The sequence below is a fragment of the Pogoniulus pusillus genome, chromosome 23 (genome assembly GCF_015220805.1).
Source record: "Pogoniulus pusillus isolate bPogPus1 chromosome 23, bPogPus1.pri, whole genome shotgun sequence".
Lineage (NCBI taxonomy): Eukaryota > Metazoa > Chordata > Aves > Piciformes > Lybiidae > Pogoniulus > Pogoniulus pusillus.
Genome location: NC_087286.1, coordinates 21,835,370 through 21,853,169, shown reverse-complemented (window position 1 = coordinate 21,853,169; position 17,800 = coordinate 21,835,370). Strand labels below are relative to the sequence as shown.

The 17,800-nt window shown below is 46.5% G+C and overlaps 1 protein-coding gene across 2 annotated transcripts in view; it reads left to right on the top strand.

Moving 5' to 3' along the window:
• Positions 1-17,800, top strand: part of SCN5A (sodium voltage-gated channel alpha subunit 5) — a 184,023-nt gene that overhangs the window by 87,788 nt on the left and 78,435 nt on the right. For both annotated transcript variants that reach the window (XM_064162881.1, XM_064162879.1), the window contains exon 16: positions 16,933-17,400. In XM_064162881.1, coding sequence (XP_064018951.1) covers positions 16,933-17,400 — 468 coding nt within the window. The remainder of the gene's footprint in view (positions 1-16,932; positions 17,401-17,800) is intronic.

Below are 17,800 nucleotides of genomic sequence, written 5' to 3'. Positions count from 1 at the left end.
TGTTAGTTTGTGTCTGTTTTTTTCACTTTGTGTGCTAATGTTTGCCTTTAGTTTGGTGTTTGCAGCCAAGAAAACAGAACGAAAACCTTGCAGAATAGAGAGCTGTGATGTATGGTGTGTAAACGTGTGAGACCTGCTGTCTGTGCCATATGATCTTCAGTACAGAGGCTTTATTTCTCTGTAAAACCATGTCCTGGAGTTAATTACTGACTACTGCTTCATGAGCACTATGATCTCTGTAAGGAACATAACAGGGGAGTGCATGTGGCCACTTGTGCAGGAGGACTGGTAGGCAACCCTGTGGGAATCCATCATCTGGCTAACTGTACAGGAGCGTCACAAGCAAGGGGCTCTTCCCAGCTTGAAGTTTGTGGTCAGCACAGGATAAGAAGAAGTTGTACAATATGAAGCAAGATGATCTTTTGTGTTTGTCCTCTGTGCCAGAAGATGCTCCTGGGACATGTAATTTATTAGTGTGGAAGTAGGCAGAAAGTCCTGTCTCAGCCAATACTGATGTGTCTCCATCACTGCAAATTTCTTAGCAGATCACAAACAGGCTTGAAAGAGGTTCATGGTAATGAGTTAGATTTTCTCTGTATTTAAATGCAATGCATATGGAAAACTGTGACTGTCCCTTGTGGTAAAATCACAAGTAATAGCAAAATAGCTGTGCTTCCAACGGGCCTCAGTGAAAGTGGATTACAGCTCTACATTTCAAGAGCTCAGACAGCCAAAGCATATTAAGGCAGTCAGGGAAGGTCTTCATTTGAGGCTCGTATTTCTGCCTGACTCGATGGAACTCTCACAGAGGGAAGCTACATCAGGACTCTGACACTTTAGGAGACAGGAAGCATTACACCAGGGGGGTTCAAGGCCACAAAACTTTTTATGAGGTGGTTAAGGGTTTTTTACCCCACAGGGATGAAGCCTCATTCATTAGGATTCCTTAATGGCAATGAACGCCAACAACCAAATGCAAACGGAGCAGCGATGACATATGATTGCACCTTTCCAGCTAGCTCCTTGTCTTCCCTTCAAATTGTCTGCAGATCTGGAACTAGCAGCCCCCGTTTTCATGGTGTTTTACCTCTGTCCCTAGAGAAATGTGCAACTCAGGGGCTGTAGTGAGACCTGCTGCTCTGAATCAAGTCATTATTTTTGCCTTTAGTGACAAGCATGCTCTTACTCCTGGAGGCTGCTGAAGACATCCACTCTGTGAATAAAGGCTAATAGCTTGGAGGGAAGTGTAGTACTTGTATTGTGTCTGAAGATTACTATGAATTAAGTGGAGTTTTAAAATATTGTGTGGCTTCTAACTGAAAATGCTAGCTTAGGTTACCTGGATGTTAAAGCGAGTTAGGAAGGAAGGTATGACGAGCCCAAGGTAAAATATTTTAGCTTTCATTTGTTAAGTTTTCAAACCACAGCAGAGGTCTGGCTCCTCAGGCATTGTATCTTGTACTTCTGCCATCAACCAGATGTTTTCCTTGGGGCCCACTAGTTCCACTTTCACAGTTTGTGGAAGAAGGGGTAAAATATATATATATATATATATGCACACATACACACACATACACACACATACATCTATTCATAAAGCTGGGGCAGAGCAGTGCTGTGCGATGGAAGGAGTCTGCACAGGAGAATCAAACAGATGTTCAGGTTGTCTCAAGTCTTGCCTCAGTACTGCCTTCGCTCCTCGCTCTCCACATGCCTGTGTTTCTGTCCTGGGTGCTCTTCCTGCCCTTATTGTCTGCTCTTTCAGCAGCTTTCAGCGTGCTGTAAACATGCATTTGTGTTTTGGTTAAGTCAGCAGAGAAGGCCACTAGACAAATAGGCGAGAATAGGCATGTCAGTAGCAGTCATCATCATCAGGGCACACAAAAGCTGCAAAGCAGCGAGTGGAGTGTGTGTGCAGTGCTGCAGAGGAGGAAGACTCAGCAGAACGCTACAGGAGCCATGATGAGAACTAGGGCAATACTGGAGATGGAGGCTGGAGAGTTGGAGGGTCCAGAAGAAGCTAGGAAGCCCAAAGGATTATTAGCAAGACCTGTAAATGGCATTTGGGTCTGTCTAATCAGCTTGGATACTTATGTGAGGGAGGCAGATTTTCATTCCTGAGTCACAAGCAGCTTTGCAGAGGAGCAGCACAGAACACATCAATAACCACATTTGGGAACACCAGGAAAGCAGACTGAAAACAACTGTCAGCAAGTTACCATTCTTTTTGCTTCTACTGATGTATGCTTACAGCTGGCAGCAGGTACACATAGTGTTGGACTGGAGAATTCAAACCCCAGAGGAAGGTAGCTAAACCCCAGCAGGTGTCCCAGCTTCTTTCTTCATACTTCTAATGCCAGCTACATCTACAGTCCACGTGTCCCAAGCCAATTTTTGCTGTTCCCCATTGTTCATGTTTTCTTGAGCTGTGTCTGGGAAGCAGCTTTTGAGCAAACATCCAGCTATTTCTACTGAAGTATTAAACATCCTCAGGAATAGTGAAAGATCCAACAGTGATTCATGATAGGATGAATCGAAGGGATCCGTTCTGACACCAGCCATCCATCAGTCCAGCTGCCTCTGAGGAATCCTAGCAGGGATGGAAAGCTTGCATCCTCGTAGGGTTTTTAAAGACAAACAAACTCTGTGCCTACAACTCCAGGCTTTAAAAATGTTGTCATTTATTAATGTCCACATAATTTATTTCATTGAGTAGATATATTCCACCTTTGTGTGTAATGCCTGAAGATGGTGCTAAAAAGGCTGGGGAAATTAACCCTGGGCTATTTATGATGGACCATCAAAGGCTGTTGGTTTTCAAACATGCCATTGGGTGGTAGATTAAGTAGAGTCCATTGAAAGCTGGTCAGAACAGAGCTGCTTTGTCCAAGAGATGTGAGGGAAATGCACCTGAGAATAGATGGGAGGAGGAACGACTCTCAAAATGTACTCCTAAACAGTAATCTGCTTCCGTCTGTCACTCTAAATTTATGAGTTTCTCTATCCTGCCACAGGCTCAGTTGCTTCTTCTGAAGAGTCGAGTCTTGGCACTTGGTGACTAAATCTGAGCACATCTTTTGTTAGGGGACAAGTCTGTTCAGTTCCTGTTTTCAAGGTACTAGAAGGTATTCATAGCTAATACATACTAAACCAGGCCCATTTTCCCCCAGCAGCATCCATCTGTAGGAAGGTAGATCTTCTGAAATGCAAATAGCCAACATTCTAATGAAAGTTGATGTACGGAAGAGGAGCAAGAATTTGCTTCTAGTGCAGTTCAGAGGAGGCTGAAACACAAACTGGACCAAGGCTCTTCATAAGGCATTAATTCAATTATAAGTTCCCCAATTAAATAATCCAAACCAGATCCATTGGTGGGCTGTGGTAGATGTGGGCATTTGGTGCTGATTTTCATCACTAGAATCATAAGTACTGTTCCTGGGTTATAAATGGTTCACTGGGATCTGCCCTCCCCTAGGTGTGTATAGGAGGCGATCTGAAGCTATCTCCCATTGACCTTCACAGGTGTGAGGCAGCTTGGTAAGATGGAGGGAGAAGGATGCTAATGCATGGCTCCATCAGCCTGCCCTTGGAAACCTTCTGTGTGCCTTTTCTTCTAACTGTGTTTCTGAGTCAGATATTGCTCTCTCATTATTACTTGAGCAGTGACTCCACTAATGAGCTGCTGACAAGATGGAAGGTTTTTAATAGGATCCACCACATATATGTGCAGATATGTAGTTTGTGGTGATGATGCCAGTCAACTGTTTGCTGAGACCATGAGCCAGCAGTGTGCTCTGGTGGCCAGGAGGGGCAATGCCATTCTGGGATGGATTAGAAGGGCTGGGGTTAGTAGTCGAGCGAAGTTCTCCTGCCCCTCTGCTCTGCCCTGCTGAGGCCACATCTGGAGTACTGTGCCCAGTTCAAGAGGGATACAGAAGTGCTTGAGAGAGTCCAGCGCAGAGCCACAAAGCTGCTAAAGCTGCTGAAGGCAGTGGAACAGTTGTGTTACAAGGAGAGCCTGAGGGAGCTGGGGCTGTGCTGCTGGGACAGGGGGAGCCTGAGAGGTGACCTCAGCAGTGGTTATCAGTGTGTGCGGTGAGTGCCAGAGGCTGGAGCCAGACTCTGCTGGGTGATGCCCAGGGACAGCACAAGGGGCACTGGGTGGAAGCTGAGGCATAGGAAGTTTCATGTAAACATGAGGAGGATTTTTTTTTTCCCTGTGAGGGTGACAGAGCCCTGGGACAGAGCTGCCCAGGGGGACTGTGGAGTCTCCCTCTCTGGAGATATTCCAAACCTGCCTGGATGTGTTCCTGTGTGATCAGGTATAGGAGATCCTGTTCTGGCAGGGGGTTGGACTGGATGAGCTTTGGAGGTCCCTTCCAGCCCCTGACATTCTGTGAGATTTGGTTGCAGCCTGAGGATTGAAGAGGAGCTGAGTTCAAACTAAAAACTGCAGCCCTGTTGATGTAGTAGGCATCAGTAGGGTAAAATACTACTTTTTGTACTACATCTGTCCTTGGTTACCAGTGTGAGCAGGGCTTTGTCAGTGGTTAAGTGCTTGCCAATAGCTGGGTGCTTATTAAAGGTGTAGAAGGCATTTGGTCAAATTGATTTGGACAGGAGTGTGCAAAGGTAGGGACAACTAAACGTGTCTCTCTTTGTTAATGTCACTGTGTGAGTTGGCTGGAGGTTCTTGAAAAGGTAATGACAGCAGAATTCTTCCTACTGCAAGGGCAAGGTTTTAATGTTCAAACAGACCAGGTGGCACAAATTTAATACACTGTTTGTTACTCCTGAGTATCTTATACTTCTGTTTAAAACAATCAGTTAACACTATGAATTTCCCCATCAGAACTACACAGTCAGCAATCCACCCCAACAGTTGCCTCTAGAAATAGCTTGCTAAAAGGAGCACATGAAAAAACACCACAGTTACTCCCCACAACCTTAACCTTCCATACTTTAGGAGCTCAGATTTACCTTTCCCATGTCCAGTGCATGTTTCTGTCTGCATTTCTCCACCACGTATGTGGCAGCATAGTATGTGGCTTCACGAGGTGATATGCCAAAGAATATGTCTGGGAGCTCAAGGTAGTGCCCAGGCCCTTTTGGCTACTAATATATAGTAAGAAATTTCTGCAGTCCAAGAGGTCCTGCCTATGGTCTCCTGCTACCAGCCCACTTTTCCTCCAGATCCTGCCAGTCAGCTTGGCTGGTTCTCCCTGTTAAACTCCCTGTTAAACCATCCCTGGGGGTCTTCAAGAAAAGACTGGATGAGGCACTTAGTGCCATGGTCTAGTTGATTGGATAGGGCAGGGTGATAGGTTGGACTGGATGATCTCGGAGGTCTCTTCCAACCTGGTTGATTCTATGATTCTATGATTCTAAATCCAGTACAACCATTGGCCCAGGAGGATAATCTCCAGCAGATATGGACCTGCTCCTCTTTCAGCTTTGCTTTGGCTTTCTGCCTCCCATGACATCTCTACAAGCTCCATCTCATTGTGATTCTCATCTTCACTCTTCCCAATGCACAAGCAAATTCCAATTCCCAGTCCTGGAGCCATTTAAAATTCTTATCACTGTTTTAACGCAAAAGAGGTTTGTTTGTTTGTTTGTGTTTGGTTGGTTGGTTTGGGGCTTTTTGTTTTGATGAAGCCAATCTTTCTACAGAGGCTCTGCTTCCTCTGGCTCATAGTCACATTTTCTTCTCAAAACTCCTATTAAGTGATCTCAGGGTTTGTATTGAGGAATACTTGATATTTTTCATGCTGAGTTTTCACAGTGGTGGAAAGGGACACTTAGATTTCTCTTTGGGGATGTGTGTTTTTCAAGCAGCTCTACTCTCAGTTTGTCCCACTTCCCTTCTGCTCCTGCTTCCTCTCCATCACCAGCTCCCTTCTCTTTTTGGCCCTCCTCATGGATCATTGTGACTGCAGAGTTAAGAGAGCACTCAAACTTCCTCTGCTGCAAACTGCTTTTGTATGTGCATTTCTTTCAGTAGGATTTCTGTGTCCTTTCTCTTCCTCACATGTTTAGATGTGGCATCCCATTTCTAGAAGGTTCATGAAGGGCAAAATGCCTGCTAAAGTCTTTCTCTGCTTGAAAACACAGGAAGGTGTCTACATTTATGACCTGGCAAGGACATGAACTCAAACACTATGAGCAGCCCTCCTCTGCCTGGGTTAGTGCATTCTGGGGCCACTCTGTCCCAGCCAGTGCCTGGGCATTCTGGGCTTAGCCCTGGCTGGAAGCAGAAACCACAAAGGAAGAGCAAGAAACAGAAGTCGGCTGCCTACCCTCAGAGATGAAGCACAGGTCTTGTCTTTGTTTACTACTGCAGATGCAGTTTTTAGCTCGTAAAATGGAGTAGCTGCCTCACTCTCACTTCCTTTCCTCTCTTTAGCAGAGCTTCGTGCACAGAAACTCATAAAAATGCTCTTCTGGACAACTTACCACCAGCTTTCTCCTTTGCTTCCCCACTTTTATGTCCATCTTATACTAAAGCAGACTTTGAGGCAGCCCAGTGGTGAGATTTCTGCCAGGCACACTGAATGCAATTAACAAAATCATTTCCAAGTGCCTGCATCAGCAAAGTACCTTCTGGTCTCTGTTAGCAGACTGCCAAGGACAAGGGCACCATACCTGCAAAGAAGAGTTTACTTTGGTCATGTGGTTGAGTACAGAGTTGATTTGAAGGCTGCTGCTCACCAGTCCTCCACTCAGTGCCTTTCTTGGTTTTCAGTAATGCCTCTGTAAAGCACATCTCAGAAACAGCTCTCTCCTATAGGCATATGTTACAGGAAGAAAGGGCAGCCACCTCCTAACCTTCCCTGGGGAAGAACAAGGATATCTCCCTGGGGCTTTGGGAAGCAGTTAGAAACCTGCAGAAGCAGCCACAGTTAAGCCAGAGACCAAAGGGAGCAGGTTGGTGAGTTGGAACCAGGGCACCAGGAGGCAGAGGTAGATGGTAGAGGAAATGGGTCACTGTTAGAGCAGCACTGCCATGAGTGTGGCAGCACCTCCTGCCTTGCAGATGTAAGTGGCTCTCATCTCAGAGCTGGAGCTGCACCGCTGCTGGCTACCCCTCCCTCTCTGCTGCTCTAATGAACTGTAAGGTTTTGTCTGCCTTTTGTGCCGTTGCTCTTCTCCAGCAGAGGTATGTGGAAGCTGCAAGCTCGGCCCTGCGCAGGCAGTTTTCACTCTGTGCAAAACTTCCAGCAGAAATCTGCTTTGTGGCTGTTCTGAGAGAAGCCCTCCTGGCTGTCTGGCAGCTCCATCACTCTGCTCTGTCCTCCCAGGACCCTGCACGTGCAAAATGCAAAATCTCAGAACCCTCTTGCACCTCCTAAATGCGCTAAGCAGGTAACCTATTCACGTTGCACCTCAGAGGGAAGCGTGATGCCTTGGTGGAACCCAAATTGCAATATCAAACCTGGGAAGTGGCTTAGGAAGTAATGTTTTTAAAAGAGCTACTCTTCCTTTCCCTGCTAAAAAGCAACAACAAAACCAGCCCAAGACAACTGGACAACCCCAAAACCTCATATCAATTATTTCTTGCCTCACTATCTTAACTTTCAGGTCTCTAGACTTACCCTCGTATTGATTTTGCTTTGGTGTAGTACATTGGCTGCAGGGAAGTCATTACTTGCTGTGGCTGTTATCAGTGAGTTTCTTCCACTGTTTTTCTGTTTCCAGGGTATTTTTTATCATTTTGCTTCTCTGTGGCTTACCTTTCCCGAGATGTTCTCTGCCAAGAGTCAATAGGAAGTACCTTTTTCTCTTGATCTCCAGTCTTGGCAACCTGAGAGATGCAATGGCCTGTAGATTACTGAGTGAAAACTTGGCACAATCTTTGGGCACAGCTGGGTGTCTCCCTCTCAGGGGAGGTCTAGGATTTGAATCTTAAAGGGATGACTCAGGGGATCCCACTCTGCATTGCCTAGGAGCTCTCCTCCATATGAGCAGTGTAAGGGCTGCTGTGATCTCCAGCTAAACCCCACAGAATTTAAACTTTGGCAGTTAGCAGTCTTTAACTGAGTCTAGTCCTTGTAGAACAGCTGCTGAGATGGTGCTTGCATCCAAGTGGTGAAAGTACTCCAGGGATAATGCAGATGTTTCACTTGTCACTCCTTTAGGGAGCAGCAATAGCAGCGGCTCTCAAGTGTGCACAGTCAGTCCAAGCCTGTGCGGTCCATCTTCCTCTCTAATTGTCTTGACATCCTCATCACCATGACAGCTAAACACTTCAGTTGACTTAGCACAAAGGTAATTGTCTCTTGGTTTGTAATCAGTAAACTTTCCATAGTTTCCCTAATGCTTTTAGGATGTGTTGAGCCTTTAACACTGTGAATGCATCTGTGTTGCTGGGAGAGGTTTGCCACTGGACATGCCTGATGCACGTTTTGTCTGTCTAGACAGTTGTTTGAGAAGTCCACAGCAGCTCTGATGGAGCTCTTGCTACGCTGGTGAATTAGTGTTGTTTTGATATCTGATGGAAAACCTGCAGGAACATGTTTGTTTTTATGCTGTGGCTTTAGTAGTGGAAAGAATTTGTCTGCCTGCACTCACCATCCCACCCTCCTCTTTCATACAGTGCTTGAAGATTAAGACTTTCAGGTGAGGAAGCACTTGATTTCCAAAGCCTCTTCTTCTGATACTTCTAAGGACCTTTCAAAACCACTGAAAGCATCATCTGAAAAAAAAAAATCCAAATTCATTTCAGCAGTGCTTGACCATGACTTGGAGCAGTACAGTTTGTGTGCGTGTTTGTACTTACATAGGTAACAAATGAAAAAGACTTGGCAACAGGTTGTGGTGGTGGTGGTGTGGGGTGCCTCAGATCTGTGTTACATAGGCCACTCATTCTGCCTGCTTCTGGGGTGCTGCAGAGTCTGGGGGTGAGGAGGCAGAGGCTAGTGGTTGGTCTTTGCAAGACAGGAGCTGGGGAGGCACCAACCTCCCCTCCCAGTTCTGCCTCCCTCTCACACATTTTCATTGTGTGTTCCACAATGTGTCAGACTGGCAGCAAGAGCAATGCTGACATGGTGCCCTTTGCCTGAGCCCTCCCCTCCGCCCCCAGTAGGGTGGTACCCATGCCAGGTCTGACATACCTCAGTGCTTTATAGCTGCACAGAAAACAGGGAGCTTGAAATGACCTCAAAAAACTTCTATGCGACACAAAGGTGCTGTGAGGTGTAATTAATGAGCTTAATCTACCCTTCCATTAGTCAGGGAGATTTACTCCCAGTTGAAGTGGCAAGAACAGCAGAGCAGAATCTGCCCCATTAATTATACATACACCTTTAAACTCCAGAGTGAGAAACTGGGTGACCATTCCCCAGCTATGCACACACCATCAAGCGTGGGTGAGCACCATGGCCTCTAACATCACTTCTCTGCCTTGCACTGCTCAAAGACAACAGGCTGCACAGAGAGGCCACTGAAGCTGTGGGGAAACAGACTGTCAGTACCCAAGTGGAGAGCAGTCAGCAAAGCTCCTAGCTTTGTGCTAGAGAGCACAAACCCACCAGTGGCTTGGGAGGGAGCAGACAGGTACAGCTGTGTTAGCCACCACACCTGGTGTTCACAGTCAGTGGAGAGAGAAGGCCCTTGTGATGGTTTGGGAGTTCCCTGCTCCCCTTCTTATGCAATCACCCAGACTAGACTCAGCTAGGTTAAGGGATGAAGCTTTCTAGTCACAGTTTAGCACAGCAGACAAGCAGAGAGTTACAACAGTTACAGCTACAGACAGCAATAGACAAGTGAAAAGTGATACAGAAACACAGCAGCCCCCCCAGAAACCAGAGTGCCCAGGAAGGGCTCCCAGCCACCCTTCCACCTTCTTTCCAACCCTCTGCCTTACCCCAGAGTTTGCCTTACATGCAAGGTGAGGTTGGAGGATTGGCCAGAGAGGTTAGAAGCAGGAGGATTAGTTACACAGAAGAAGCCCAGGGGAAAAAGTACAGACACTGACTCCAACAGAGACACACTCTGCTCCTTATCTGTTTTGTGTTCTTGCTTTTATCCATCTCAGTGGAGCAGCAGCCATCACCACTGTTTCCTTTTCACAGCCTAGCATCTACTTTTCCTCACTAAAATATTCCAGTTAGCCTCAAACTGGTACACCATTTATACTCCTTCATTTCATAGAACCATAGAATGGGTTGGCTTGAAAGGGACCTTTAAGTCACCCAGCCCAACCTCCCTGCAGGGAGCAGGGCCATCTTCAACTAGATTAAGCTATTCAGAACCCCATCCAACCTGACCTGGAATGTTGCCAGGAATGGGGCTTCTACTACCTCTTTGGGTACCCTGTTCCCTTTCATCTCACCTGTGCAGGCTTCAGTTTTAGGAGTGGATGCTTCTGGCTTAAGCCAGATCCGGACTGGATCTAGCCTGTCTATAAAGAGAAAGGAAGGCATGTGTAGGCTTGGGGGTAAACCAGACCTTGTTCTCTTTCTTCTCAGGGAGAATGCAAACCGTGCAGATGGAATCACTGAACTCCCAACCACCTTTGTATCTGCATGCAAGATAATTATTCCTACTACATTACTTCCATTTTTTCCTTTCTGGTGGGGAACACCTGCTGTCATCACCATCATTAAACCACTCTAGGGATTTTGCCTGGGAAATCAGGTGAATTCTGTGAATTGTTTTATTAAATTTCATCATATTTAGTCAGACAAATCAGTTATTTCACCAACCAGAGTCACTTGAGTTGACAAGAAGAAAACTCCCTTTGCATTGAACTGGTACAATAACATCCCACAAACAGCTCATCTACAGCTGCTAGCCTGTCTTGTAGGATCAAACAAAGTCCACTTGGGAAGTTATGTGACTTCAAGGCAGGAGGTCCCTATCTATGATAATCATAGAGTCAACCAGGTTGGAAGAGACCTCATCCAGTCCAACCTAGCACCCAACCCTAGCCAATCAACCAGACCACGGCACTAAGTGCCTCGTCCCGTCTTGTCTTGAACACCTCCAGAGACAGCGATTCCACCACCTCCCTGGGCAGCCCATTCCAACATCCATGTGTTCTCCCAGCTGTTCTCTAGCCACGGAGATCAATCTGTGTTCTCTCCCACCTGTCCCTGGCCACAAGGACCTCATGCCATACTTGTGCTATCATGATAGTTTTGGCAGTGAGAAACTAAGATATCACGAGAATGGGATTATGAGATTGACTACAGGATAAAGAGAAACTGGGCTGGGAGGTTATAAGCCTCTTATCCAGGCACAAATAGCTGAAATAATAGAAAAGGGAATATAGAAAATAACTGATCATGTAAATTGCTTTTTGCAGGAGTAGTCTCTCAGTAAACTTTGCCCTGGGATGAAAATGTTGTACTAAGGATTGGAAAATACATTTCCAAGGAAAGAACTAATCCTCCAGTAGCAGAGAGATGGACTAGTTGACCTATTATGCATTTCTCTGCCTAAAACTTAGATCTCACAGATCTCCATGCAGCAGAAGCCCCTTTATGAGCAGGTTTTTTGCAGCCTCATAAATTTTGCTATAGTAAACAAAATTAAATAATTGGCACCTGTTAAGTTAGGCTTGCTAGAATTCATCAAGCTCTCCAAAGAGAATGCTGCATCTTTCCCACCTGTAGTAGCCAAGAAGCAGTGCAGATGTCCACTGCCATAAGAAAACAAACAGAAAGGAAGAAAATCAGTTTCATCCAGTGGGCAGAGAATGCCTGAAGAGCTTTGTGCTGGTTTGTTCCTAACAGACAGTGCCAGAGAAGTGGGTGAGGCATCCCGTTTTCTCCAAAGGTATTCGATGAGCAGTTGAGGACCCTGGCAGATACCTGTGGGGGCCTTTCTGTGCACATGAGTGACAGCAGCTGCAGTGTACTGCCACAGGGATATCACTTGTTTTAACTGCTTTATTTTTTCATGACAGAATTCTCTAATGAGGTCTAGATTCTGCTGTGGACCCTGTTATAGAAAAAAAAACCCTCCCTATCTGGTTCTTAGGAGATTCCTTTTCTACAGGGATGCACCCTTAGGTGATGTAGGTCCCTTGTGGCTGCCCTCAACCATTTTTCCTGTCCTCCACCTTGTAATGGTTTAGGTTAGGGTTAGGGTTCCACCCACTGAAATGAAATCACCCAGACTAGACTCAGCCGAGCCTGGAAATTCAAGTGAAGCTTTCTATTGACAGCTCAGCACAAGATGCAAGCAGGCATTTGCAGTATTTACAGCTATAGACAGAAACTTACAAGTGAAAAGTGATACAGGAGCACAGCAGCCCTCCTAGAAACCAGAGTGCCCAGGAGGGGCTCCCAGCTACCTTTCCACCTCCCTTCCACCCCTCTACCTTATCCCAGACTTTGCCTTATGTTCAAGGTGAGTTTGGAGAATCATCCAGGGGGCTAGGAAGCAGAAGGATTAGTTACACAGGCAGCAGGTTAGGGAGAAAAGGGAGGCAGCCAAAGCCAGAGAGCAGCTCTGTTATCTGTGTTTGTGTTCTTGGTTTTATCCATCTCAGCAAGCCTATGAGTGCAGCAGCCATCACCATTGTTTCCTCTTCACAGCCTAGCATCTAATTCCTCTCTCACTAAAATATCCCAGCTAGGCTCAAACTAGCACAGACCTTCTGCAGATGAGAGGGCAGTACTCCTCTGCCCTCATGTGAGGGGTCCTCTGGCTGGATGAGCTGATTGTCTGTGCCACCCGAGTCACTGGCTGTGGGAAGGCAGTACAGGAAGAAAGCCTGTGAAAGCTGCTGTGCTGTCATTGGGTGCATGCTTAACATCACTGTGCTAGAGGGGCTGGAGCTTCTGTGAGTGCATCTGTGGCTCGGTTCCTAATGTGAAAGACCAGAGAGGTGACCTGCCTTGCAGCCTGGCTGCGATGCCGCCGAAAGCCGGCTGGTGTTGGAGGGGATCCACATGGACACCGCCTTCGTGAAAACTGAGTTAGTCCTTAGTCTGCTGTCCCTCCAGCTGCAAGCATGGCGGTGGCAAGCAGGAGGGCTGCCTATTATTAGCAGCCTTTTAGAGGCACTGTGGTGCAGCAGTGGCGAGCCGGTGCTTCTCTGGGAAAATGCAAGGCGCAGTGGAACAGGGGAGAAAGCAAACACAAAGTGCTTATGCAGCAGTTCCCTCGTTTGGATGCCCAGCAAGACAACTCTGAGGTTACCTGCGCAGAAGGAAGGGGAGAACCATACTGGAGCTTTGTTTTTGGCTAAAAACGTGCAGTGCACATTGCTCTTTGTGCAAAATGTCAACTGCCTTTCTGGGAGGCAAACAGCATCGCCTTAATAATCCATGGTAAATAACAACACTAAGAATGTTACCACTTCCTGTATACACCTGCAGGTGTATCTGGAGGAGCTTATGGAGCTTATGTAACTGCAGCTTGGCATCCTAATAAACAGAAGAGTGAAACAAGGCTTTTGAAACAAGTGTTCTGAGAGCAGCAGAATTAGTGAAGCGTAGGGTGAAATTCAGCTTCAGCTAATGAAATCCGGCTGCCAACAGCAGGCTGTCAGCACAGGGAGGTTTCTCAGCTACCACCACATTCTGCAGAGGTCTAGATTTTGATCCAGTTTTGTCTAGCACCGCTGGGGATGCTGTAAGGTATCCATCCTGGCCTCCAACTAGACGCAGATCTCCCGCAGTGGTCTCTCCTAAGGCCCAGTTGCCTCGGGATAGCTTGGGCACTAGATGACTGCATGTTGGCATACTGCCTTAGTGTGCTCACCTGGGTTGTGTGAGGGACTGTCTGTCTTCTATGCAGTTCATTTCTTGTGACTGAAACGGAGCTTCGATGCTCCACAAGACCACCAAGCTTTGGTGTCTGAGTCTGGAGACAGCTTTCATCCTTGAAAAGTGATTGAGTTCCACCAGTCTCTTGCCTGCTGCAACACCCTTTCCTGCCCTGGTTCGGTGATAGCTGGAGGTTTAGGAGTAAACATCTCTGTTGAGGTGACTGAATTGAACCTATAAAGTCCAGATGTTTATTCTGGATTTTGCTATTTGCTGCCTTCCTTCAGCTGCTTCCATGTCCCTAGGTTGCCACCGGGAAGGAGACCTGTGGCTTGTTCCAAGCTCTGTCTGCAGTGGTGACCTGGCCAGTGCCTCTTCTCTACACACATGCTTATTTCCAGAACACTTATTGCAATGTGTCTATCTGTGAAACCACATCTTTCTATCAAACCCAGCTGCAAGTAGCTCTTTCACTGATGGGCAGTATCTCCAGTGTGCTGGTTTGCATCTGCCTGCCGGACACCACCGCTTGCGATACCTTGAGGGGGATAAGGAATAGAAGACCGATTCGTACCAGACAGCCACAGTGTTTAAGAGGAGACCCTCAGCAGCTGCCAGTGACACTCCGGTGTGCTGGACCAGCTCAGGAACAATTAGCTTTAATCTCACTTTACTTAGTAGTGCTCAGTTCAGCAGTAGTTTGTTCAGTAGTTGATAATGGACATGGGCACCTGTTGTGCTACCAACTGCTTTCGTTTGTAATCACAGTGATTGCAGAGAGTGCTTCACGAAACAGTACCGACAGGACACCTAAAATGCAGTGATTAAGGGCAGGTTTCCAGAATTCCAGCTCCTGTACTCTGAATATTTGAAGTAAGAGCAGCATGGAGCAGCATGAAGGGATGACAGCAAATGCTTGTGACCCTTCAGCATAGCCCAGGTTAATAGAAATACCTTTTTGTGCTGTTTATTTCGGTCTAGCAGGCTCTATCAGTTTAAGACACTATCAGGAAGGCAAACGCCAGGGCACTACTCAATTGCTGCTAGCATTCAGAGTTCATAGAGAAAAGATCTTCTCAAAGTCCCTTTTATTGCTAAGCTGCTGCAGCACTGATCTCTTGCTTACAGTGCCACAGAGCTGGCACCCACCCACCTTGTGCTGGCAGTGGATAAGGTGGTACCAGGCAATTTGGTCCCAGTTTATTCTGGGGAACTATATTTCAGCTGATACTGGCTTGGATCACCTTTGCCCCATTCTTGTCACCCCAGGCATCTACCTCTGATGCGAGCTTCTTGCCCTTGTCAATCCAGCACAAAAGCTGAAATTCATTCCTTCTCAGGCCACGAACAGGTGCAATGTTCCATACACAGCAACTGGTGATCAACCTGCAAGAGGTATTACTGGGAAAAGCCTTCTAGAAGAAGCTGGCTTTATTTATTGGGTTTTTTTTTTGAAGGAGGGAAGCAAGTAAAAAGCTATCAAATATATCAACCAAATGCATAGCTGCATCTACTCTGTGCTATCCATTGCAAACAAAGGTAGGGCGGTCTAAAGCTGCAGGATCAAGAGGAAGTCAGCTTACAGTCTCCAGTTCACTTTGGATCTTCTCATACACCTCTGAAAACCTTCAGGTAGTTTTGTTTCGTTTTGTCAGGCTTTTCTCCACTAATATAGTTTCCAAGACCAAGCCTGAGATTTGGCCACATTAATCCTGGTTGTGATGACTTGTTTTTGCCTGAAGGAAAAAAGGTTTTAAAACTATATGACCTCTTAGGCATTTATTTACAGTTCCAATAGATTTTCTTCATGGCCCAGAGGATGTTTAAATCAATAATATCTGCAAAATTACATACAAATGTGTGGAGATGTTTCCAAATGTACTCGTTGGTTTAAGTGCAATACATATGTATGTCGTTATCATGGGATCATAAAATGTTTTGGGTTGGAAGGGATCTTTAAAGGTCATCTAGTCCAACCCTCCTGCAGTGGGCAGGAACATGTAACTCCATCAAGTTTTTCAGAGCCCTCTCCAGCTTGATCTGAAATGTTTCCAGGACTGGGTCCTCTACCACCTCTTTGAGCAACCTATGCCAGTTTCACCAGCCTCAGTGTAAAGTATTTCTTCCTGATGTGTAGGCTAAATCTTCCCCCTTTTATTTTAACCCATTACCCTTTCTCTTACTGAAGCAGGCCCACATCTTTCCTATAGACCCATTTTAAGTAATGAGAGGCCACAATGAAGTTTCCCTGGAGTCTTCTCTTCCTGAGGCTGAACAAGTCCAGCTCTCTCATCCATCTTCACAGGAGAAGTGTTCCAGCCCTCTGACAATTTTTGTGCCTTCATCTGGATCTGCTCCAACAGGTTCATGTCTTTGTTGTGCTGAGGACTCCAGAACTGGACACAGTACTCCAGGTGGGATCTCACCAGAGTGGAGCAGAGAGGCCTCCACCTGTTGGCCATGCTTTTTGATGCAGCCTGGGGTTGGACTTCTGGGTTATGAGCACATATTGCTGGCTCACATCCAGGTTTTCATCCACCAGTGCCCTGAAGTCCTCCTCCACAGGGCTGCTCTCAATCCCTTTGTCTCCAGATTGTACAGATACTGTGGTTTGCCCTAACCCAAGTGCAGGACCTTGCCCTTAGTCCTGTTGAACTCAGCTCATGTGGATCCACTTCTTGAGCTCATCCAGGGTCCTCTGTATTACACACCATGAAATATAAATAGCAATATTCACAGTAAATAACCCCCCCAAAAATTCCTGCAAGTGTTCTGCCTGCAGTCTGTACACAATACCTTTAACATCCCTTGTGTGTGATGCCCTAACACACAGTTAGTGCTGTAATCAGTGATTTGCTCTGAGATGGAGTCTGACCATTACCAGAAATCCACTTAGAAGAAGTCTGTGCCAGGTACCTCTCAATGAAAATTCTGTCCTGTGGTCTGCCTCTGAGCTCTTTTGTGTTTTGGGGTATTGGAGAAAGGAAGGACTTGTTACCTGCTGTTGTCATCCATGCCGTACCTCTGCACCGCTAATTATGTGGTTTTAAATGTCTTCAGATCTGCTTTTCCTAGTGAAACCACCTGCGATTAGAGGTGGTGTTACAGTGGCACCGCTGAGATGAGACTCAGCCTCTCCTTCTTCCAAGACCAAACATTCATTCTCCACACTTAAGGGTTATTGATTTCCTTTTAACTTCTTTCGTTTCAGGTGCTCAACCTGTTCCTTGCCCTGCTGCTGAGCTCTTTCAGCGCTGACAACCTCTCGGCGCCTGACGAGGACGGGGAGATGAACAACCTGCAGCTTGCTTTCGCTCGGATCAACAGAGGTCTCCAGTACGGGAAACAGGCAGTGTGGAGTTTTTGCTGCCACGTTCTCCGGCACCCCAAGACAACAGCTGAGAAGAAGGCCATGATGAAGCTTGCTGCCCAGAATACAGGTGCCCTTAACAACTGTGTGAACAGCCACACAGCTGCTGAGCTTGGCAAAGACATGGAGAATTACAAAGAGAACCACCCTGAGGATGGAATTAATAAAAGTGGGGAGAAACACCTGGGGATTACAGATGATGATTTTATGACCAATCCTGACCTGTCCATTTGTGTTCCTATTGCTGTGGGAGAGTCAGACATTGAGGAGGAAGATGAGGAGCAGAGCACCTTCACAGAAATGGAGCAGGTAGGCAACTCCAATATTTCCTAGTATTAAGACAACCTTTCTTCCCCGCTATGATCTGGATCCATGGCTCATGATGCAAATGTCCTATGACCTAATCCTGCCTTTGATATGCTGTCAACTTCAGAAGAAGTTACAGGTGCATATCCAAGAGCAAAATTCAGCTTCCAACAAGAGGCTTTCCCTTTCTTTGCATTCCTTTTGCTTGCCTAGATAATTCTTCTGACCACAGCAATTAACACCTTTCTCACACAGGAGACTCTTCCTTTTTTCCCTTTCAGCTAAATCATGGGAATGGCACAGAGCAGATCTTAGCTCATCTGATGACAACAGGGCGTTTTCTGTGTGCCAAAATGGCCAATGGCTTGGTTTGCTTGGGCAGCCAGAATCAAGGGCCGGGTAG